The sequence below is a fragment of the Melanostigma gelatinosum genome (assembly GCF_949748355.1).
Source record: "Melanostigma gelatinosum genome assembly, chromosome: 7".
In the NCBI taxonomy this organism is placed as follows: domain Eukaryota; kingdom Metazoa; phylum Chordata; class Actinopteri; order Perciformes; family Zoarcidae; genus Melanostigma; species Melanostigma gelatinosum.
This window is the reverse complement of record NC_136640.1, coordinates 20,785,285-20,810,651: the sequence shown is the minus strand read 5'-3', so window position 1 is coordinate 20,810,651 and position 25,367 is coordinate 20,785,285. Positions and strand designations below refer to the sequence as shown.

At 43.3% G+C, this 25,367-nt stretch overlaps 3 protein-coding genes across 3 annotated transcripts in view; 1 reads left to right on the top strand and 2 right to left on the bottom strand.

Annotated features, from left to right (window-relative positions):
* Positions 1-9,194, top strand: part of LOC306780093 (2-oxoisovalerate dehydrogenase subunit alpha, mitochondrial-like) — a gene marked incomplete at its 5' end in the record, with an annotated part of 197,545 nt that extends 188,351 nt beyond the window's left edge. The window contains 3 exons of the mRNA XM_079272302.1: positions 7,246-7,389; positions 7,486-7,627; positions 8,353-9,194. Coding sequence (XP_079128428.1) covers positions 7,246-7,389; positions 7,486-7,627; positions 8,353-8,695 — 629 coding nt within the window. The 3' untranslated portion in view covers positions 8,696-9,194. The remainder of the gene's footprint in view (positions 1-7,245; positions 7,390-7,485; positions 7,628-8,352) is intronic.
* Positions 9,195-9,666: 472 nt separating this feature from the next.
* Positions 9,667-11,103, bottom strand: b3gnt2l (UDP-GlcNAc:betaGal beta-1,3-N-acetylglucosaminyltransferase 2, like; the record flags this gene model as incomplete). The annotated part of the gene is made up of 1 exon (XM_079272301.1): positions 9,667-11,103. One exon carries the CDS (start codon positions 11,101-11,103, stop codon positions 9,667-9,669), a length of 1,437 nt encoding a protein of 478 aa, XP_079128427.1.
* Positions 11,104-15,928: 4,825 nt separating this feature from the next.
* Positions 15,929-25,113, bottom strand: napab (N-ethylmaleimide-sensitive factor attachment protein, alpha b). Its single transcript, XM_079271309.1, has 11 exons — positions 24,903-25,113; positions 23,504-23,583; positions 23,276-23,392; positions 22,871-22,917; positions 22,673-22,750; positions 22,473-22,528; positions 22,205-22,289; positions 22,004-22,108; positions 21,849-21,917; positions 21,280-21,330; positions 15,929-17,061 (listed from the first exon to the last, which is right to left on the bottom strand). Exons 1-11 carry the CDS (start codon positions 24,998-25,000, stop codon positions 16,960-16,962), a joined length of 888 nt encoding a protein of 295 aa, XP_079127435.1. The 5' UTR covers positions 25,001-25,113; the 3' UTR covers positions 15,929-16,959.
* Between the last annotated feature and the right edge of the window lie 254 nt (positions 25,114-25,367).

Here is a 25,367-nt window from a genome sequence, read left to right as displayed (position 1 = left end):
AAGGTGATTTCAAATATGAATACAATGTATTGAAAAGGTACTCTGTGCATTTGGTAGATTTGCCGACATCTAGCGGGGAGGATGCAGATTGCAACCAGCTAAACTTTTTCAAGCTGTGCCAAGCGAGTAGGAGAAATACGGTGGCCGATGTGAAAACCTGAACGCATGAAACACAGCAATTCGTATTTGTCGTATTAAGGCGTTAATGTTACAATGATGCACTCTGGATCAACCCGTGTGTGTCTGCAGGTGGAACACAGCACCCCCCTCACAGAACATAAAACTTAGAAGTTGCACAAACTGAGAAGTTGAAAAGAAAATCTCTGGAGGAACAGCAGTTCAATGCACAATAAACATTTATTTCCTTTACAGCCGTTACAGCTCCAACATGCCCCCTATGCTCGTGCTCGCGATGAGACTCCACTGGCTGGTCTCGGGCCTGTAGCGCTGCCCGTCAAAACCTCCCGTGGCGTAGATGCACTCGCCCAGCACAGAGACGCTCACGTAGCATCGGCGGTGGTACATGGGTGGCCCCTCGTGCCAGGTGCGCGTGCTGACGTCGAACCTGCGCACGCTGTTGAAATGCTCGACCCCGTTGAAGCCACCGACGCAGTAGATGCTCCCGTTGAGGACGGCGGTGCGGTGGTAGGCGCGAGGACCCACGTCTTGGTCTGTCACCTGCATCCAGAGGTCGGTGCTGACGTCGTACGGCTCGATGCTGTTCGTTGGATCGGTGCCGCTCCAGCCCCCAATGGCCAACAGGATGCCGTTAGGCAGGCGAGGGCGGGCGAGAGGGTTGCTGAGATGCGCAGAGGGTCTGAACCTCATGATGGGACTTAGGATTTCGATGACTGCCCTGACCATGTGCAGGCACTCAGCGTTGTTTTTCACTAGCTCATTGAACATCACGTTCAACCTCATGTAGTCCTTACTCATCAACACCAGTCGCACCTACACAGAAAAGCAGACATCGCAGTGCTCTTGTCTAAGGTATATGTTGACCTTTTGTCACCAGATTTAGTTTAGACTTGCATCTTCAGCATTAAAAATAAAAGTAACAACGCTACGTGTGTGTCCGCCTCGAGAATACATCACAGAAATTGGCGACGAGGATAAAACTACGTTCTCGCAGGGTAGGAGAGACACTCGGTGTCAGTACTAGTGAGTATGATGGCCCTGTTTGGGAGAATTGACGAATTCAAGCCAGAAAATGAACAATGGGCCGCGTACATTGAACGGATGGAACAATTCTTCGAAGCTAACGACGTAGCCGAAGATAAGCAAGTAGCTACGCTTCTCAGTGTCATGGGTGCGGCTACTTATGGGCTTTTGAGAAATCTGGTGCAGCCCAGGAAGCCAAAAGATAAGACGTTTGACGAAATAGTGGCCGTTCTAAAGGAACATTATGAGCCCAAGCCCTTATTAGTAGCTGAAAGGTTTCGCTTTAACCGGTGTAACCAAAAAGCTAACCAGCCGGTGGCTCAGTATGTAGCAGAGTTGAAACAATGCGCATCTAACTGTGAGTTCGGCGCCAACTTGGACGCATCACTGCGAGATCGTCAGTGGAATAAGAAACGAGGGCTGCCAGAGGAGACTACTTTCGGAAAATGATCTTACTTTTTGAGATCGCGCTCAACATGGAGACTGCCGACAGAGACGCACGTCAGTTGAGAGGGATGGAAAGTGAAAGTGTCGGGGCGGCAAGCATTCACAAGGTGAGGCCACAGCGGACAAGGAACTGTTACAGGTGCAATGGAAAGAATCACGAGCCAGATGAGTGCCGTTTTAAAGAGACTAAACGCCATAACTGTGGCAAGACTGGGCATATTAAAAAGGCATGTCGGTCCAAGGCACAGGCAGAGAGTGAAAGGCATTCATGGGGCAGAAGAAAGAAACACACAAAATATGTGGAAGCTGAAGAAGACGCTGAATTGGGTGTGTTCACAATTTTGACTGTCACAAGTGAAGATGCTGACCTGTATAAAGAAATATTCACTGTAGCTGAGGTGAGGTTAGAGATGGAAATAGATACTGGGGCTGCAAGGAGTATCATTTCACGGGGTACATACAGGGAGAACAAGAGCCTGCCTACACTGGCCGCAGCACGCATTCAGAGGTGGGCGATTATATTGTCAGCGTATGACTACCACATTGTCTATCGCAAATCAGAAGAGCACAGTAATGCTGATGGAAGTGTTTCGTATGTCACAGATCACCTCTCAAGCAACAATCACCAGGCTCAGGAGACTGTTTGCCTCTTACGGTCTCCCTGAACAAATTGTGACAGACAATGCGACGACATTCACATCAGACGAGTTCCAGACTTTTGCCAAGCAGAATGGGATTCTGCACACCACAAGTGCACCTGGACATCCAGCAACAAATGGTCTGGCAGAGAGATATGTTCAGACGTTCAAGACAGGTATGAAAAAGCTTGCTTCACTGAACATTGAGGACAAGATCTCACTGTTCCTGCTACAATATCGGACTACGCCTAACTGCACTACTGGACAGTCCCCGGCTGATCTGTTTCTTCACAGACATATCCGGACAAGGTTGGATTTCCTAAAGCCTTGTACCAAGGAGACGGTACGCAAGAAACAGTATCAGCAAAAATAACACCATGACCGCACTACTGCGGACTGTATCTTTTTCAACCATGTAACCAGCCAACTAGACACGGAGTAGTGAGGATATGGTCTTAACTAAATCTGGTGACAGAAGGTTAACATATACCTTAGACAAGAGCACTGCGATGTCTGCTTTTCGCTGCGGTGCTGCGGTCTCTGTGTAGGTGCGACTGGTGTTGAGTAAGGACTACCTGAGGTTGAACGTGATGTCCAATGAGCTGGTGAAGAACAACGCTGAGTGCCTGCACATGGTCAGGGCAGTCATCGAAATCCTAAGTCCCATCATGAGGTTCAGACCCTCTGCGCATCTCAGCAACCCTCTCGTCCGCCCTCGCCTGGCAAACGGCCTCCTGTTGGCCATAGGGGGCTGGAGCGGCGCCGATCCAACGAACAGCATCGAGCCGTACGACGTCAGCACCGACCTCTGGATGCAGGTGACAGACCAAGACGTGGGTCCTCGCGCCTACCACGGCACCGCCGTCCTCAAGGGGAGCATCTACTGCGTCGGCAGCTTCAACAGGGTAGATCATTTCAACAGCGTGCGCAGGTTTGACGTGAGCATGTGCACCTGGCACGAGGGGCCACCCATGTACCACCGCCGATGCTACGTGAGCATCGCTGTGCTGGGCGAGTGCATCTACGCCACGGGAGGTTTTGACGGGCACTCGCGACTCAGCACCGCAGATCCAGCACAGGATGGCTCTCTTCGCTCACATTGAGGTCGTCTCTACCGAGGATGTCGGCGAGTTGCTGCACGGAGAGCTGCGGGAACTCTTCGGACAAAACCACCTTCTCAAAGTGGTCAACGATGAAGTGGTAGGCCTTGAGCCGCAGCTCGATGGACAAGCAGGTGTCGGTGACCTGAAAGATGCCGATGCAGTTCTCTGGGCAGAGCTGCTCGCCCAGGAAGTCGCAGCAAGTTTGCACAACGCCCATGACGTTGAGCTGATCGGCTGCCAGCAGCAGCTCCTGCACGTCTTCCTCCGTCACAGAGACCAAGCCGGTGAATAGAATAGAATTCATTCTATCTTTATCCCTTTAAGGGGGACATTTGTCTCTGCATTTGACCCATCCCTGTATATAGGGAGCAGTGGGCTGCCAATGACAGGCGCCCGGGGGTTCAGTGTATTGCTCAGGTACACTTCGACACCTGACACATCCAAGTGGGAGATCGAACCGTGAACCTTCCGGTTCACGGACGACCTCTTAACTCAGTGCGCCACGGTCGCCCCCACGGTGTACGCAAACTCAATGATGAGCTGCATCATGTCCGGAGACAGGCCGGGTATGTGGAAGACCTCCTTGTCTGGAGGTGACCAGCGACTCCACAGAGCCCTGCAGGTCAGAATAAACACAGAGCAGAGGATTGGAAACAGACTTCAGATTTTCATTCTCATTGTCTCATTGATAACAATGATCACGTTTTCAAATAAGCATTCACAAAATCAACATATGACACCATTTTGCATTAAAGGGAAATTGTACAATACGTAAACCGCCGGACATCATTCCGAGTGTAACTAGCAGTAAGAATGTCGCTGTCAAATAAATGTCACAAATATGTAATACTTCATGTTGTATGCTATTTTAGTTTTCTTTTGTGATCTCTCTGGAGCTGTTTCACCACAATCTACAATTCATCTCAGCTTTTGTGCAGCAGTGAACAGCTTCTTCCTTCAATTTGTGTGTCGAAATAACCATCTCAAGTGTTTGCAATTACTTTTCGTTTTGTTGCATTAAATGAATTCAGTCACTTTTCTGAACACACAAACTACTCAATGCTACTAATCAACACTAATCTGCTTAAAAGCACATTACTATGGACCTGAGAGACTACAGCTGATATATTATATCTTCTCCTCTGTCAAACTTGTCAGAAATGCTCCATGAACGTATGTAATGATTAGTCTCCCACACTTCATCATTAACAATTACTTTCTGCTCATTTGAAGGATATATTCACAGTATATATACATCAGATAGCCAACTCACTGGAAGTATGTGCTTCTTCGACACAGGAAGACCTTGTTGATCTCAAACGTTACGTCCTCGACTTTAACGACTGAGTCGCAAAGTTTTCCCTCCAGACGGGGAGAAATCAACAATGCGCTTGACCCGAGTGAAGATTCGTTCCAGTATCTCATCTTCATTTTCTGAGAGCTATTTGGTCGATGACTTGTCTCAAGGGTCTCAACAGGTCTTTTGAGTCAAAAGAGAGACACTGACCACACATCACGGTCAGGTGCTAGAATTCTAGTCAGGATTCCATTCTTGAATGGAATCCTGGACCTATGATGTCACTGATGAACTGACATCCTCCAATTCAACCTGTAGACCATGCGATTGTCATACAAGCATAAAGTTATGCAGTATTTATTGCTGTAACTTAGTTTTATTTTTGTGTTTTACATGTAGCCTACATCAATCTGACAGTGGTGTTTCACCGAAGTGGCAAAAACATGATAAATGTTGCTATGTTTTGCATATAATCCACACTGTAAACAGTGTCATTTTGCTTTTGACAGAAGCCATTTCACTGAATGGTGCACATTATGTTAACATAATGTAAAAAACATATGTAAAACATATTATGTTTTACATGTTTTTTACATTATGTTTTACATAATATGTAAAACATAATGTAAAAAACATATGTAAAACATATTATGTTTTACATGTATTACAGATGTCCACCAGTAAAATAAGCAACTCAGTCATTTTACTGTTAGTTTAAACTCCTTGGTCACTTTGTTAGGCACTATATAATCTAATACAATCCACTACAACAGCTCAGATATCAATGTTTAGTTTTTGTAAAAAACTTTCACAGAGGTGTTGATTCAACTGTGTGTTTATTATTGACGTTGAAGTTTGCAGTGCTGTACATGCATGCATCTCTGCATGAAGCCATTCATTCACACATCGACACACACTTACGGAGTCAAACACATATTCATATCCTTTAATCCAGACCTCATTTCACTTTAAATGAGAAGAACAGTTATTTATGTATGTCTATGTGTTATTTATAATCCATCCAGTTAAATTAGAAAACTGAGAGTAATAATTTGTTGAAATATAATTGATGTACTTTATTTGATTTGACAGTTGTTGACTACACAGCGACGTTGTTACTACTACTAGGCTTCTTGACTATATATATATATATATATATGGCGGCTGGTGGAACATGTTAGGCCATCCTATCAATTTCAGCAAACATCCCAGTATGATTTAATGCAAAAGAAATGTAAGTATCAAACACGCATTATTACTTGGCAGTTAAATATTTAACATGTATTCCAACACGAAAACAATCAGTAAATAACACTTATATAATATAATATAACATGTTTATTTATTGAGATGCCCCTATGGACCTTGTTATAGGAGGTAAAGATCAGGAGAAGTAAACATGAAGTGTAATTATGAATACTGATGTTAAATTAAGCTATGATGAGTTCTCACTGTTAATTTAACATCTCTATTACATGTTGATGCCTCCATGACCAAGTTAAGCAGATGAGACTGAGGACAACTATGTAGAAGAAAAGATGTTCACTTTGTCTGATATGTAGCTTGACAGAGTTCTCATGTGTGTCCTGGTGTTCTCATGTTTCCTTACCTCCTCATCCCTCACTCCCGTAACTGTCCGTGCTGGATCCGTCCCCGTTGTTTTAAAAAGCTAAATAAATGATTAGCATGACGTCATCCAGCTAGCCAAACCTGTCTGGTGTACAGCTAGTACAGAAGCTTCGCATGTACTGCTTCCCTTTCCCGCGAGTCTGCTGTCTGATTGTGAGGTCAGGCTGATCTGATATCAGCTCTTTGGCTGCAGAATCTCCGCCAAAGTTCTCCTCTCAAACGGGTCTTGGAGGAGGAGTGCTCGCGCTGGCGCGGGCGCCTGTAGAGACTTCTCCTGACGAGAACGCACAGCTGTGGGCCAGATCGTTCTGGCCCCAAGCTGAATCTATTTGAGGGCTCTGATTGGCTAAATTGTATGTCACTCATTTATATCTTGAATCAGCAATTGGCTAAACTGCTTCATAGACCCGTCTCTTTTGGGCCAAAACGATCAGGCCCCCCAAGCTGCGCGTTCTCAGAGTGTCGTGCACACAGGCAGAGAGCACGAGCAGAGAGCAGACAGGCGGAGAGGACGAGCAGGAAAAGCATATATTTTGCAGAGATATCATATTTTACACACACTACTGTGTACATTCCATAGTTCAAAAACACAAATATTGACAATTTGTATAATTTGATTATCATTATTTTTTTTGTTTTGTTTTTGGTGGCTCATGGTGGGGCCTTGCCCAATGGCCCTCTATTGACCAGCCGCCACTGGTCAGATTTATAGATGAATACACTATGGGACAAATGGTGTGTTCTCACCCACTTTGTCACATGTATGAATAAGATGTCCTTATTATGTCAGTGTTGGAATAAATGATAACAATGTAACTGCAAAGTACTAATGCGTTTTTGATACCTTTTTTGTTTTTTTTGCATTGAATTATACTATTTGCTGAAATTGATTGGATGGCCCTACCCAAAAAAAATCCACCAGCCGCCACTGGTACCTAATGACCTTTACTAAAGATAAATGAATAAGGAGGCGAGGGAGCGGCCAGCGAAGGGGACGCACACGCCGGCTTCAACTTCTCCGCCACCCTGGAGTGCCCTCTGATATTCTTCTGTCGTAACAACGGCTACGCCATCTCCACCCCCACCAACGAGCAGTACAGGGGCGACGGCATCGGTGAGAAGCCTCGGCGTGGTATCCTGCAGCGTCCGATTTAAAGTCCTCAGCCGCTCTCATGAACACACTTTTCGTTTTCTTTCTCCGACTGAACAGCCGCTCGTGGGCCGGGGTATGGCATGCTGTCCATCCGCGTCGATGGCAACGATGTGTTTGCCGTGTACAACGCTACAAAGGAGGCGCGCCGCAGAGCCGTGGCCGAGAACCAGCCCTTCCTCATTGAAGCGATGACCTACAGGTTAGTTGAGCACACGTTAGGCCTGCGCGAATGAAGGTAATAAAATAACACGGAGGTTCCAAGACGGCAACAACTTGATTACTCCAACCTTGTTGACATCAGCGCTTCACTCCTGCCGCGTTACCCTTCACACTAAATCCCCGGGCACAACCCGGCTCACTAGAGGGAACTTAAGTCGTTCAGAGGCTTCACTAAGAGGCAACTCAACAAAATAGCTTACACGTTAACTTTTCTACATTATGTTTATTGAACAGGTGTATAAAAGTATTGGCTTTATACGTGCAAAAGTTTCCTTGAACTTAGTTACGGTAGCAAGCCTAGTTGTTGTCAACTGGAGTCATCTTCACTTTGTCCACACTGACTTGTGTGTGTATGGTCATGTTTGTGGAGAGCTCCTGCACAGCAGGGAGAGGCTTCAGTGAGACAACGAATACTAGTCTTTACGCCCGGGGCCCGTGTAATACCGGGTTTAGGCAAACATCTGAGTTATAAAAAAAAATAGTTCATTAAATTATTTGATTGATTTCCCGCTCTAAATTGTACCTTGTATATTAAAAGTACATATCTGGGAAGCATTCAAATTTAAGGGAGTGGATTAGGTGACAGAATTTTAAAAGGGTTGCAATTTTAACAAAATGCTTTTTGACAAGGAACATTTGATGAGTTAAAAAATGCGCTCCCCCCCTAAAATGCTGTAGTAATTAAGAATTCCGCTCTTTCCTCAGAATTGGCCACCACAGCACCAGTGACGACAGCTCGGCCTACCGCTCGGTGGACGAGGTGAACTACTGGGACAAGCAGGACCATCCCATCTCCAGGCTGAGACATTACATGACAGCCCGTAGCTGGTGGAGCGAGGACGACGAGAGGAGCTGGCGGAAGCAGTCTCGCAAGATGGTGATGGAGGCATTCGAGAAGGCTGAGAAGCGCCTCAAGCCCAGTCCCGAGCTGATGTTTACCGACGTGTACCAGGAGATGACGCCCAATCTGAACAAACAGAGAGACTCCATGTGGCGGCACTTGCAGCAGTACAAAGAGCACTACCCGCTCGACCAGTATGTTAAGTAACTGCATTCACAGGATGGAACGAGTTTCGATTTGGTGACTTAATGTGGGTGAGGATTGAGAATATGAATAACTGCTGCACACTTCTACTGTAGTCATAAAAGTATAGATTTGATATGACGTGTCATTTCTTTGAGGAAGAGGAGAAAAGATTGCGCTTTCAAAACCTATTGTACTTCACGCCTCTGGGTTTTGGTGCCTTAAGTTAACATATACTGTCAGCAGTCACGCTCCTCTATGAATGCTATATCACAGTAATTACAAGGTCACCAATTTTGTTTTTCAATACACTACATTTTAATTAATAATTGAACTTTGCCGTAACAATGCGATTAATCGCATAAAAACCATGTGATTAATCGTGATTAAAAATTTTAATCGTTGCCCAGCACTAGTTTTTTTTTAAAGTGTAGCAAAACAGCTGGTGCAGTTTGAATACAAATCGAGCAATAAACGGTGGAAGTTGGCCCTTGTGTACGTTCCCTCTTCCTGCATCTGTCCTCTCCAGTGATTATGGTATTTAACAGGTTTCCTTGTGTATGTGACTGAATAACTTGTGTTCTAGAACTTTCCTATTTAAATGGTTTTGGTATAAACGCCCAAATTTTAGATGGGTCTGTAGACTTGTGTTACATCTTTGGTGTTTTGTGGAAAATAAACGGTGGAACTTTCAAACGTCTTGGTTGAATTAGTTTTTATTCAAAAAGGAAGTTAGGCCAATGACAGATCGAACGTTTGTTCCATTTGACTTATTGAACAATCTTGACCCGTGATGCTGAAATTCACACTTAAACTGCTGAATGCTTCCTCTATTTTTCAAGGTTCTATCCTATGATGAAACACAGTCCTGTTGTAACTTTTAAATACAAGTGCAGTAACACAACTGCTCTTTTAGTTCATACCATGTCGCTGAAGTCAATGTCGCTGAAGTTTCCTCTTTTTTGATCGCTGCATCTTTTGGTCATCAGTCTTGTTCAACAAGTCAACACGGGGTTGTGAATGCCCTTCCACAACTTCTTAATTTGATGTGGGGAGCGCCGGTGAATCAGAATAAGCTTTTTATTTACACACAGATTCTCACGATTCTTCTCCACGATGTCAAAAGTCTGAAATTCTGCGTTTGCCTCAGGAGAAATCCCCAAAGCCTTAAAACACATCCCAGCGTAGACGTCGTCGATGGGGAAGAAAGGAATGACATGTGAAGCTGAATAGAGGCGTTGCAGCAACGCTCCAGAGATAATAAAACCGCCTCCACCAGCGTAAGCAGGGTATGGGCCGTCATAGAAGCTCAGAGGAATGTAGTATTTGTTCTTCGGGTCCCTGATGGGACTTGCGCTGCTTATGACGTGTCCAACATACAACTGAGAGGCCTTCCAAGGCTCCAGAGACTGCAGGTAGCTGACTAATGTTGGTGTGTTGACAAATACGTCATCATCCCCGCTAAACACAAAAGAGGCTTTGGGACAGTGTTTCACTGTCCACTGGAGGAACATGTTCATTTTGAGCGTCAGGTTCAAGAGGGATTCATGGAAGTCCCACTGCAGGAGGTCCCCAAAGTGTCTTGCTTCAAATGACAGCAGAGAGCTGAGGTCAGGGTCCTCCAGTGGGGAGCTACCCAGCAGAAACACAGTGTGCACCCTCAGTGCATCTTGATACACCACTTCTCGACCCCAGGTCTCCCGCACCGCCTGTCTCTGCTCAAAGTTTCTAGGACTTGACTTGATAGTAAAAAGCAGAACAGTCTGGTTGTCTTCCGTCCCTTCAGCAGACATGCACTTGTTGGGTTGATTGTACAGGACCGGAGGGGACCTGCAGTTCATGCCCTGCAAAAAGTCCTGAAATAAGACCGGGTAGGAGGAGAAGTCGTGCACATTGGTTTGCAGATCATCTTGATTCGTCTGCCTGCAGAGAGACCAATCTGAGTCATGTCCGAAAGGATTTTCTCCCTTGTCCTGATTCTTGAGGGCCGAGTACAGCAGGCGGTTCCAGTAGGCTTCATTTTGAGGGATGGCCTGTCTGAGGCCGTCAGACACATTGAGGACAACAGTGGGAGGAAAGGTGAATCTCTCCTGTTTGGACGGTTGTGTTTTCACAACTCTGTCGTGGACCTGGAGGCCGGGATCCTTCAGGAGGCCGGGATCCTTCAGGAGGCCGGGATCCTTCAGGAGGCCGGGATCCTTCAGGAGGCCGGGATCCTTCAGGAGGCCGGGATCCTTCAGGAGGCCGGGATCCTTCAGGAGGCCGGGATCCTTCAGGAGGCCGGGATCCTTCAGGAGGCCGGGATCCTTCAGGGGGTCCTCTGCTCTTGCACTGCGACTGTCGGTTGTCTCTAGGTGTATAGTCGAGTAGAAGAAGATCAGAAATAAGGTGACGAAGAGAACCAAAGCACTGAGGGTTTGAATAGGTCTCATTGGCTCGAGGTGAGTAAACCAAGCTGTGTGGTGTTGTCCGCAGGTTACACAGACTCTGTCAGCAGACGACACATTGAATGTACCTGCCAGCAGAAACAAATGACAGCATCCCTTAATGTTAATCAACACATTACAAACTTTACAGCCTTGAACCTAAACAGGAATTAACAGTTAGATTCAATAAATATGGAATTGAATGCGTGAATTATACTTAACTGTAAAACATCTTTATCATGCACTACAGATGGAATTTCAGGAACAGACAACATTGCTGAGTTATGGCGACAGCATTATATCACCCTATTCAACTGTATCAAAAGTGATTTGTATAACGTGGACAATTCTGAGAGTAATGATTCAATGGGAATTACATCATATGAGGTGTACCAAGCTATAAATAAACTGTCTGAAGGTACAGCAAGTGGTTTTAGACCATATTACTGCTGAACACCTTAAATATGCTAGTCCGAGGTTAGCTCCTCTCCTCGCTATTTGTTTTACTGGCTTCATGGTTCACGGCTTGTTACCAGACTCAATGCTGTCTGTTCTCTTAGTGCCAGTCATTAAAAACAAAGCTGGTAAAGTATGTAGCCTAGAGAATTACAGGCCCATTGCTTTGGCCAGCGTCCTGTCAAAAGTCCTGGAAAGAATCCTGCTGTACAGAACACAGGACTTCATCACCTCCACAGAACCAGTTTGGCTTTCAAGCCAAACTGGTTCTGACTTGTGTATATATACACACACACCTTAAAGGAAATTGTAAACAAATACAGAGGTCAAAACTCATCACTTCTTATGTGTTTTATTGATGCCTCCAAAGCTTTTGATCGTGTTAATCACAGTAAGTTATTTTTCAAACTAAGCCAAAGAGGTGTCCCCACATACATAGTGAGAATTCTGGCTTACTGTGAGAGTAAAATGGGGTAAAAGTGTGTCAGCCCCATTAGGGGTTAGCAATGGTGTCAGACAAGGGGGAATTTTGTCCCCAATTCTGTTTAATCTGTATATTGATGATCTGTCCAAGCAACTGAAAGCCTGTAATACTGGTGCATGATTGGAAATACTCTGGTTAATCACATCATGTATGCAGATGATCTGGTGATCTTTAGTCCTTCTAGCGCTGGTCTTCAGCAGCTCCTCACTATATGTACTGTGTACGGTGTGAACATGACATCAAATACAATGCCAGTAAGAGTGCTATCCTGATCTGTAGAACTAAAGAGGACAAATGTCTAAACTTCCCTGACTTCAAATTGTCTGACAATAATCTTGGTGTCTGTAGTGAAGTAAAATATCTTGGTCATTTTTTAACAGAACACATATCTGATGATAACGACATTTCCAGGCAATGTGGTATGATGTATGCACAAGCAAACAGTCTCTCACGCAAGTTTGGTCTGTGTACAGATGGAGTGAAGAAGTCTCTGTTCAGAGCATATTGTACTCCACTCTACACTGCACACTTGTGGTCAAACTACAAAACAAAGAGTTCACAGAGACTTCAAGTAGCGTACAATGACGCCATGAGAATACTTTTAAAGAGACCGAGATAGAGTAGTGCCAGTGAAATGTTTGTGGCTGCACGAGTCAACACTTTCCAAACAGTTTTAAGAAATCTCATGTACAAATTCATCTGTCGACTGAATGACTCTGTAAATGGGATCATACTTGTTTTAACCAACATAAGGTTTAGCACCACACGCTACCAGTCCCAGCTGTGGCGACATTGGTACAGCTGTCTCTTTGTAAGGCATTGCTAGGCCGATGTACTTTCATTGTTTGTGTCTGTCGTTTTATGTATTTGTCTGTATGGACCCTGAATCTGAAATAAAGTCTCTCTATCTATATATACTGCCAGATATTCCTGTTGTTTTGTCAAACCTCACTGAAAGAGCTATCTAGTGAAAGAATACTTGTTGCATATTAAAGTTAGAGTGTAGTGCAGCAACCCAATATAAAGCAATACTATATAAAGGGCTGATAAGACAGTTTGCCACAGGACAACTTTAAAAAAAGAATGTTGAAGAACAGCAGGGGCGGCATGTAATAAAAACAAGTTTACTGAACCAAAGGGCAAATATGAAACAGAGGAATTTTCATAAACCTGAATTAAACTAAACAAAAGAAAGGTGCACACCAAATATTATAGAATGCCATTTACTATCTTTCCATATGTTCCTACATCTTAACCACCTCCCTGCCAAGAAGACATTTCCTTGATGGAGCAGCACCCCACCAGCACTTTTTGGAATACAGCTGATCTGCTTTCGATAGGCTACTGGGAGTTACTGTTAAATTGGAAATATACTTCTGCTTGAATTTGAAAGTATACAGGTTTTCCGTTGGGATGCACCTGAACATGCCTTTCTCCCTGGTGTTTAATTAGGAGCAAGCCGGCATTGCATAAATAACGCTGCAGTAGAGTAATGAGGCGGTCATGAAACAGCGTGACAAATACAAACACACCTGAGGTGTATGATTTAAGGCAACATTAAAAGGAGGACACCTTAAATTGTATTTTTGCGAAGTTATGTTCCGCTTCGTTTAATAATTAACCCGTGTTAACGGATTTCATTTATGTATCAAAATTCCGTCAACCAGCAAATACTTCAAACAGGCACAATGAAGACACCTGAGCGGCAGGCGAGACTCTTAACCCGGTGTTAAAAACAAATAAAATCAGTTAAATTTTCAATGTTGTAAAATACTTACTTCAACCCAAGATGACCTCCCACTGAGCTGAAGCTGAAGCATATACGTCTGAAGTTGCAGAAGAAAGAAATAGTATCCAGGAAGGCTTCAGATCCTACAGGCAAGGCAAACTGGTGCAAAAACCGCATCAACTGGTTTGCAAGTCCATTTATTTCTTCACCGGAATTTGGGCAGCGACGTAAATACATGCAGGTGCGAGCTTCTGAGAATTTGATCAGGTGATCACCTCCAACCGAGGAGCCGGCTGATGGAGGCCACGCCCATGATGCTGCACGTCTGATAGGTTCATTCAAACGTTTGACAGGAAACATCACTGATGTACAAATTATTTAAGACCAATTGTCTCCTGACCAAGTCACCAGCAAATTAATTGACAAAGCCTTTTAAAAGCATGAATTGTATTCCCTCCAATCTAACCACTCACATCCTGAGAATAAGGCAAAGTGGGTATTTGCTGTGGAATCACCTCAGAAACTCCTGACCTCTCTGCTTGAGGAGCTCTGCAGCTGAGATGAAGTGCTGTTTGATTAGAGGCGTACATTCAAAATGTACCTGCCGGCAGAAAAAAATGACAGCACAATTTAATGTCAATCAACACATTACAAACTTTACCGTCTTGAACCTAAACAGAAATGAACTATTAAGATTCAATAAATATGGAATTTAATGCAAATCGTGAATTATACTGCCAGATGTTCCTGTTGTTTTGTCAAAGCTCCTATTGCATTCTGCACTAAGCACGTCAGTGTCAAGGCGCGTGAAGGCCCTCCCCTTATAAAAAGGCTTGACTCTACGCTGCCAGTCATTCAGAAACCTCTTCTTGCTACGAGCAGAAGTTCCAATCTTTTATCTCTCAAACTAACTGTCTTTCTAGGACCTAGCTTAACTGTCCATGGACACAAGGGAAAACTCAGTCACCGGGCGCTTTGTTCACAGTCTGCTCTGTTATTTGAGAGTTACCGCTCATACTAGTCTGTCACCAAACAGTAGTCTGAGCTTTGCAGTGGTGTGGGGAGGTTTGCTTCAGGTGGAAAGCTAAACATTGCTGTGAATGGGTCAGAAATATAAAAACATAAATATTGTTGTTGTAGGCCAAGTGTCCACTGTGGCCTCATGTGTTTTTAACCATTCATGTAACATTTCATACCAGTCATAACGAGTTAATGACGTATTCATGAGCTCATTTATTTTATTACATTATTACTTGCAGACACTCAGACAAGATGGTGGCAGGTAGAGGTACGAAGTTCTCTTTGGGGACTGTAAGGGTGACTTTACATCCTCACCCTGCCTTCATACCGAGAGAGTTAGGGTCATACTACCCAATTGATCTGGTATCCTTCTATCCCCCGCCATTCTCCTCAGATGAGCATCAGCGGTTACATATGTGGTGTCCGCTGCGTGCTGTACGCATCTACTTTGACAGAACCAAAGGCTGTAGGAAAAGTGACCAGCTCTTTGTGTCTTGGGTAAAGAACCACTTGGGGAAGCAAAGCAGCGGCTCTCTCACTGGATTGTGGGGGCTATTGCTTTAGCCTATAGCTCTAAGTAGTTGCAGCCACCAGAGAGGCTGCATGCTCATTCAACCAGGGGTCTTTCTACCTCATGGGCCCTTTTCAGAGGGATCACCATTCAGGAGACTTGTACTGCTGCAAGTTGGGCCTCACCACACACCTTCGCCAGGTTCTACAGGGTTGATGTTACAGCTTCCCCATTAGCCCATTCGGTGCTTAGTGTGGCTAAACCACGGTACGGCTAACTAAAGGACAGGTGGTTCCTCAGTAACATCTGCCCAGCAATCCAGGAGTCTAGCATGTGTGAGCGTCTCACCAGACCACCCTCCTTGCTCATTCGTAGCGAGGAAGAGGTGAGCATTTTTGAACGACTGGCAGCGTAGCGTCAAACCCTTTTCTAAGGGGAGGGCCTCCACCCTCCTTGACACTGAATTGCTTAGTTCCTGGCAGAATGCAATAGGAGCTTCTGATGAGGTCACACCGTAGGCGTTCCCAATGTGAGACACTCGCTCATGTTACTCAGAACCGGGGGTTACACAAGTAACTTAAAATTCTGAGCAATATATCAGGTGACCATATCAAACAGAGGAGCAGGTTGGTGGAGCCCACGTCCAGGATGCGTTACATCTCAGACAGGTTTATTCAAACGCTTAACAGGAAACATGAGTGACGTACACATTCCTTAAGACCAATTGTCTCTTGACAAAATCCCCAGGAGAGTACACGAGCACAGTGTTCAGATCAGAAAAGATGATGTATTGCATTTCGTGCAGGCAGTTTTTTCAGCCCGTTTAGTTATGATAGGAAAAAAAAGCACATATTATACAATAACAAAAAAAACACACTTGAGAAACAACTCCTATACAGCGGGAAAAGGCTGCTCTTGTTTTCTCATCCTTACCAAACCTTGCAAATGTTCACAAAGTTGATGAGCATCTTTCACCTTTGTTAAGTAAAAGCACTTTCAACAATTTGCAAATTAATTGATAACGCTTCTAAATGCAAGATTTTTTTATGGTTTTCCTCAAATCTGGCAACTCCAATCCTGAGAACTTCGCAGAATAAGGCAAAGTGGGTATTTGCCGTGGAATCGCCTCAGAAACTCTTGACCTCTCTGCTTGAGGAGCTCTGCAGCTGAGATATAGTGCTGTTAATTAGAGACGCCCTGATATGACCGACAGTATACTGGAGTACTCAAACGTATCAAAGACCAATGAGTGTGATTTTTGGCATTTGGTAAGTTATATTCATTCTCAAGCACATTCTGGGAAAACATTCTTTAGATCCACATTGGCATCCTCTCAAACATTTTATAACAAGAAAAGTTAAATATAATCTTCATTTCACGAGTGTGCTGGTATTATTATTTAGTATTGGGCCAAAACCTGGATCATAACAACTAACATAGTATTCATATCTATAAGGGAATCATTTTTGAGCTGAGCAGATTAAAAAGGCAAGAACAAATACTGCAGATGGTGGGAAAGAAGCGCAGCATCTGTGAGGGAATATAACGAGCTAACGGTCAAACTATTCAGATTGCTGCTAGAATGGAAGTGAGAGGCTCCAGGCAAAAAAGAAGGATGCAAGTCGGTTGCTGAGGGTTCGAGGTCACGAGCAGGTAGGGAAGTCAGCGCAGGTCGCTCTCATCGTCTTGTATGGTTTTCTTGATGCGGAGAAGCATGGTGGTGAGCCACTGGTCCAACCGTGAAATGGTGTCGAATTCCTTCACCTGCAAATGAGTAGCAAATATTAACACAATTCCCCACACCCAATGCGTCACCTATATTTACAGCCAGGGCCATACGTATTTGGACTGTGACACAATTTTTCTTATTTTGCCTCTTTATGCGACTCCAATGGATTTGAAATGAAGCAGTCAATGTGTGGGTCAAGTGTAGACTTTCAGCTTTAATTCAATGGATCTAACAATATTATTAAAGATGAGCTAGTTGGACCTTTTCAGGTTGAAGATGGACTCAAAATCATCTCCCAAACCTGCTGCCAGTTTTTAGAAGACACTTTCTTCAAGCAGTGGTACAAGAAAAAGTCTGTATCTTTCAAGACCACCATGATTTGTATGCAGGACAATGCTCCATCGCATGCAGAGAAGTACTCCCCTGCGTGGCTAGCCAGTAAAGGGCTTAAAGATGAAAGAATAATGACGTGGCCCCCTTCCTCACCCGACCTAAACCCGATTGAGAACTTGTGGGCCCTTCTTCAACGGGAGATTTACGGTGAAGGAAAACAGTCCGCCTCTCTGAACAGTGTCTGGGAGGCTGTGGTTGATCGTCAACAGAACAAGAAAGTGACAGAATCCATGAATGAAGGCTTATTACTGTTATTGATAAGAAGGGGGGGCTATATTGGTCACTGATTTCTTTTTTGAAAAGTCAGAAATACTTATTCGTAAATTTTGAGTTGTTTATTATTATTCTTACTTTAACAGATGCAAATAAACAAGTGAGATGGGAACATTTTCGTTTTTCATTTCGTTGCATAATAATCGTGCACACATAGATATTGTCCTAAGAAAGCCAAAACCTCACTTTTACTTTCTTAAATATTCAGGTTTGAGGTTTATTAACCGAGAGAGCACTGTAGCTATTAAATAATAAAATTAATCCTCAAAAGCACAACTTGCCGAATAATTGTGCACGCCAGTGGTGTATAGTAACGAAGTAGAAATACTTCGTTACTGTACTTAAGTAGTTTTTTTGGGTATCTGTACTTTACTACTTATATTTCTGTTTACTTTTACTTCACTACATTTTGCAAAGAAAACTGATACTTTGACTCCGATACATTTAACCTGAAACCTTCGTTACTCGCTACAAAATCAAATCTATCTTCAGAAACAAAATGAATCATGAGAGCAGCGTCGGGGACTGTGGTGGAACACAGACTGCACGCAAGCAGGTTTGGTGAATCAGTGGTCCTAGCAGCAAGTTAAATCATTGGTTAATCACGTTAATGCGCAATTGCAAACAAGTGCTCTCAAAGCCGCGGTGTTTTGATTCCCAGTGATGCTACATGCTATAAGCTAGCGGGCGACTACATGAGTATAATTCCACTCTACGATGACTGATTTCATGATGGAAGCAGAAATGGAAGCACCTGCTACTCCCGCAACAAACGACGGTGGTGACGAAGACCAACATCAGTGGATCGCTAGCGAGTTAGTGAGCTGAGGAAGTGTTGACAGTTGTGCAGCACTAGTTGGCTAACGTTAGCTATAGCTAGCCACGACACCATAGGATTGATGGGAGCCGAAAGAGCGCAGCGTTAGCATTAGCATTAGCGTTAGCATTCGGGAAATCCTTCGCAGCAGTGCGCAAGCTGTCTGTGACGCTGAACACACCTCTACCTGCCTCAGCGGCCTGTGAACGGCTATTTAGCATCGCAGGACTAGTCTTCAGCCCAAGAGCGAGACTGAATTCTCGCAATTTTGAAAACCAACTTTTTTTGAAGATGAACAGGACATTTTTCAGTTTCAAGTAATGACTGGGTTGTTACTTTCGCTGCTGCTTTAGTATTTATCATGTTTTGATATTTGAGTCATGTTGTGGATGATCAGATGGAGTTATGATGGTAGCAGTCGCCCAATTGCAGATTCAGCTTGAGCAAAACCTTTGCCTATTGTGTTCAAATCAGGCCCACAGGAGTTTACAAGGCAGGTGTCCTTTCTCACAACACTGACCTGATGCATCAAGTGGATATTTTTTGCTGAACATAATATCATGCATTGGTCCTCTACATCCTCTAGTCCAGCGGTTCCCAAACTTTTTAGGCCGCGCACCCCCTTCTACATCCCGACCGGGTTCGCGCACCCCCCCCCCTTAATAAAAAGAAAAAAGAAAAAGAAGCAACAGAGCCTTTTAAGCCTTTATAGCCGCATAAGAATCGGACCAATGAGAGAACAGTTTGCTCGCGAGTGGCATTTGTTTACAAGATTTAGTCCGCTGTTAAATGTTGCAGTGTGAACACAAACCGAACAAAGGGGAAACTGCAACATTGTATCATATTAATCCCTGAATCGGAACAAAGCAAACGAACTGAAGGTGTGAAAACGCCCTGAAACACTGCAACAAAGTTTCAATAACTTTCAGTTACACAAGGCGTCACTTAATACGGATGGCGAGCACACACGCACAGGCTCAGAGGCAGATTATCACATTTAATTTACAATTAATGAGCGACTAATGTAGCCAGGATGTCTTCGGACAAAGCATCGATGCGGCGCGACACAGTGTTGTTGGACACCGGGATCATGTCCAACTTTTTTGCTTCTTTCCCCCCAATCATACATTCCACCATCTCTCTGGCAGCTGGCAAGCACACGTCTTCGCGATTGTGTGCGGTAGCCCCTTTCTCGCTATTCTGTAACTGACCAGATATGAAGCCCGTAGTGCGTCATTTATAGACCCAACACATGAATAAGACTGCAGTTGTTTTGGCTGTTTTGTAACTCCTCCAATTTCGATATAAACAATGTAAGGGGCTTTTGACTTGCACTGGCATGCTTGGTGTTCAGGTGGCGACGTAAATAAGAGCTTCAGACTGTTAGCCAGAACCTCACTGCACACCACGCACTGTGGCTTTGGGGAATCTGCGTTGCCAATCCAAGTGAAGCCCAGACACACATACTTTTCATCATATTTCCTCTTTTTTTCCCAGTCTGATGCTCACTCTTGTTTCCTCTTTTTTCACCTTGACTCCGCGATGGGCCGATGTGCTCCCGATTTGTCTGTGCTATCCCTTCCTCCTTTTCGGTCTCCTCCGTCTCATCTTCCTCTGACTCTGGCTCGATTTCTTCTCCCGGTCTCTCCCCAACGCACCTCTCCGTTCCCCTCGCCTCCGATTCCTCTCTCTCTCTCTCTCTCTCTCTCCTCTTTTACGACTGATAGCTTCAGATGGCCCACTTGACAGTTTCCCCGATTTCAGCCAGTTTAGCATATTTGCATGAATGTTGCTGAATGAATGAAGTTCGCTGTTAGCTGAGGTTAGCTGCACAAGCTAGGCTGGCTAGTGTGTACGACTGGCGGCAGGTGGCAAGTCTGCCGGAAGGAGCTCAAGAGCATTTATTAAATTGTACGTTTTTAATTTAAAATCTTACAAAGGGAATTTTTATAATGCATGTTTTTATTTTGTGAAAAATCCCACTTTTTAACTTAAAATTACTTTTTTTTTTTATATTTAATATTATTACACCATCAGACCGCCATTACACTTTTCCTCTCGCGCACCCCCTAGAGGCAGCTCGCGCACCCCCAGGGGTGCGCGCACCACACTTTGGGAATCCCTGCTCTAGTCTAATGAGCATACTTATAAACGCACTGTTACAACTCCTTCATAGTGTCATATTGCTTTTCGGAGAATTATGATGATAAGTTCATAGTAGATGCAAAAGTATACTTATGTACAATATGTTATGTTGAACATTGTTGCTCCTGGATGGATCACAGCCAACCCAATTATGTTCAACACAGCTCCATGTCCTTGGTCATGGTGCCACAGCACTTAAAAGAATAAACTTCATCATTCTCAAAATTCTGACCCTTTGCGTTTTTATTAACAGCATTTACTTGTACTTTTACTTTCAATGAACAGGTTATGATGTTCATTTAATGTTCAGGTTGTGATGTACATTTAATATCAGAAAATTACTTTTGATACTTAAGTACTTATGTAGTACTTAAGTACAATAAATATCAGATACTTTAAGACTTTTACTCAAGTAGTATTCTAATAGGTGACTTTTTACTTTTACTGGAGTAGTTTTCCAGTAAGGTATCTTTACTTTTACTCAAGTATGGCTTTTGAGTACTTTATACACCACTGGTGCACGCAATGTATGTTTGTGTGTGTGTATGTCTATAGACACCCAAGATTTTCGAACAAACTGCTCCAGAAACTCGTTTATTCTGCTGAAAGGAAACTGTCCACTCACCGCGTCAGTATAGGCCTCCACGTTCTGTTCTTCGTAGGCATCTAGAAGTTTCTGGTTGGATAAAAACAATAATGCTGTACATCAGAAAGGCTGCATATAGACGAAAATACAACAACCACTGAGATGCCAAATCAACCGGCTATAATACACTGTCTGCATGACTGTTGGCATTACAAAATAAACGATGACTTCTAGAGTTTTTAAACACCAGCATGGCTTTCTTACTCCAGTCAGAATTATTGGGAGCAGGCTTAAACTGTGCTGGTGCTTTTGTAATATTATGCTGGGGGGTGAAATGGTTTTGGAGGAACATTTAAGCATGAGGCTTAATACAATCCAACTTTCGTTTTCCGTTACTAGCACGTAAAAGTTAGCAAGTCATCGACAGTTCTCATCGAAGACAAAGGAGACCAGAGCAGGAGGGAAGCGGTCGTTAAGTTGTAAGATCGATCTCAGTAGTCTGTCGAGTTAAACTGCTCTCCAGCCACCTCGTCCCTCGATATCTGGAGGATCATTCAATGTTGGTTTTGTTTGTTTGTGGATTTGATCTCTTAAACACCAAAGCATACCTTCAACAGCTTGCATTCCCGCGAGTCCGAAAAGGCCGGAAACATCTCTTCATACTTCTGCACAGCAAGCTGGGCGACAAGAGGGTGAATGTTAGGACAGAGGCTCGTGTTAAACTTGTGTCCATGTACAGCAAGTGTAAGTGTTACAGCCTTACTTTTGCATTCAGCATGTCCACACAGAAGTGGCAGAGCGCCGCCTTGAAGAAGTGATCCTTGGCACTGTATTTCAGGAGTGTACTGTCCATCGCGTGGGTTCCAACCTACAAATCACAAAGAGTACAATTCATGTTGGTTTTGTTACTACAAGCGACTGAACAACATGTTGGTTTGAAGGCTGCTGGTGAGCATTATCCCACCTGTTCATAGATCTCAACGGCTTTTGGGTACTGCTCCAGCTGAGCCGCGTAGGTTGCTACTTTCAGGAGGCACTTGTTTGCTGAACTGAAAAGGAAAAATCGAGAAGCTTCTCAGCACACATGTATTCACAGACATTAAGGGTCAAAGACCACAAAGTAAGTAAACGCACAATGATTAAAAAAAAGGTTTAAAAAGGGAAGAAATTGCATTAATATTTAAAATAAAGCCTATAAAACAGAGAAAATATTGCTCATCTAAAATAGTCACCTGGTAGATTCTTCCCCTTTGTAATAGTCTGCTGCCTGTTCATAATGAGCAATGGCCTGCAATGGAAATAAGGTAAACAGAGCTTTACGCAAGTGAATACGACAGTTTAAAACATTATTAGCTGTTTAATTAGAAGCAAGAATCTGCCGTTAAATGGACTGGATACGTAAAATAATAAACATGGAACACAGATATCGGACCTTGTCGATATCAACCATCTCAGTCTCGTATATTTCAGCAATGGTGATGTGATGTTTGGCTGCGATGGTGAAGCGCCCCTATAACAAAAGAAAAATATATGAGAGAGGGGATCAACAAGGGGAGCTCCATGTTACATAAATACATTTTTTTCCCACATGTAACAAATTAAAGAAAGAGTTCCCCGTTAGTCCACTCACCATATCAGTGTATATCTCAATAGCTCGATTGAGGCAGTTTATGGCCTCTGTTGAGAAATATAAGGTCATTATCATATTCACACACATTGACAAAAGGAAGATTGAACTAAAATTAGAAGCAACCAGATGTGAGAAGTGCAAGGTTCAAGTCCATTTTTACAGTGTTCCTGTGCCTCAAAAATGGGGACCACTGGGCTTGATGTTATTTCTTTATGGTATTTTCTCTGGTGCAAAGCGTTCAATTGTCCACAATCCCATTTTCTAACTGCACAGTGGTTGAACTCTTCACCTGAACGATCTTAATGACATCAGATGACACTGACTTTAAGTACATGTGGAACTGGACCGGCAGCTCGTAAAGGAAGTGTGTACATCCTTCCGAGGGTAATGATGAGTGATGATCACCTTGTGGATCTGCTTTTTTGAAGGCGTTTCCAGCATCTATGAAGTTAGTCGCCGCATCGTGTTTGCTCTGCATCTGGAGGTGCAGGCGAGCCGCCTGGGAGAATGCGTTTCCTGCGGCTGAAAAGAAAATGTTGCATGTTAAGAAGGGTTGAAAGTCTGCAAAGATCTAACCAAGTAAAAAGGGCAACCATTGAGCCCGTTCATCCAACCTGCACTCAATATTCTTACCACACCAATTTTTGGCCATTTTGTACATGTTGGCTGCCCTCACATACATGTCACAGGCCTCTTCCGTCTTAGAGGAACCCCTGTGTGTGAAAGCACACATGCTTAGTCAAACAAGACTCATACAGGCAATTTCTGGGTGACAAATATCAAGTCCCATAAAAGTTAATAACTAGATATTAATAATGTCAAGGTATTTTGGTCATGACAGAGAGGCATTCACTGCTCACTCAGCTCACAGTCCAAAGAAGTTCAGAAAGTAAGGTTTGTATCATATATTATTTTAAACAATCTAATTTAACTCCCAGTTGTGTTTTTGTTTTTTAAATTCTGTTGTATAAATTAATAATTCTGAGCAATGCATGACAGTGAAACGTGAACATCACTAAATATGGCTCATTACTGTTGTTAGTATATTGTTATGTTTTTATTATTATTCCATTGCACCTTATACTATATCATACTAGCTTAGCTTTTAAGTTATTCTGTTTTACGTTATATTTCAATATCTATACAGAGAATATCCATTACTTAATCACATTTTATATATATATATATATATATATATATATATATATATATATATATATATATATATATATATATATATATATATATATATATATATATATATATATATATTTCTAGTGTATGCTGTTCATTTAATTATTTCCTAGACTTCTAGCACTTCTATTTATTTCTAGCAACACCTGTATCCTCTGGGGATCAATAAAGGCTTCTCTTATCTTAGCTTATCTAACTGGGCATGAATGTAAGTTTCTGAGTTAAACAGAAACCTGCTTTAACAACTTTAACTGGTTTTGGACAGGTATATCCACGCTCAGCAATGTCGGTGGGTGAAGGCTCACTATTTGTACTTAATCTGTTGCAACTCACAAATCCGTTCCACTCTGCTATTGTAAACAAATGTGATCACATGTGGTTTGCGTCAACAGACTGAGTGACCGTGCAAGAGTTCCACAGTAGATGGCGCTGGAGCCGCAACACTACAATTAATACTAATGTGTCTTTACGTTACACTAATCATTTAGATTAAAGTACAAACTCATTGGTACTTGGTATAGTAAAGACACTGCCGCACGTGGCATTGTGCATCTGAGCCTCGTTCACTGCTATTTTAGACAGTCGTTTGGTGTTTAGCAGTGATCTGAGCGAAGATACAACGCTACATGGAGCTAAACTGTAGCATTGACAACACTTGCATAATATTGACCACAACAACCGAACGTCATAAAACGTTGTAAAACATCACTGTGTTGCAGTGGTTTTACTTAATTTGTCCTGCCTTCAGATCTGACCTCAAATGGTCAGCTAACGTAACCATCTTCCGCTTAGTTGGCCTTTAGCTTTGACAGAAGTAGCTAAAGAGTGACTCACTCACCCAAACATCGCTCCGAAAAACGATGATGATGATTTCATTTTCTTGTCAGCCTCGGCCACTAAAGCCATTGCTTCCTTTTCTTTCCCGCTATTGTCCATTTTTCGTGTCACTGCTCTGATATTGAGGGAAGACCGAGCAAATGCGAAAGTCAACAAACTTGCTAATCGGTGCTAACAGCAGCGAATTTGGTTTGTCTTGTCACGTCACCCCTGGCACGTGACACGGGGGCTGCTGCGTTCAGGTGCTCTTCGTAAGCTCCTGCTTCTATCCTCCCAAACAACAATAACACGGTGTAGAAAATGTACTCAAAGTCATGCATTCAATATTTTAGTTATTTAAAAGTACAAGTATGAGCATTAATATATACTCGTGCAGAAATCAACGTTGAAATCTGGGTTAGTGCTCACTTGGAAGCCTTTAACCAGATGATTTAGTTATACACAGCGGTTTAGAGGTCCCTTCCTG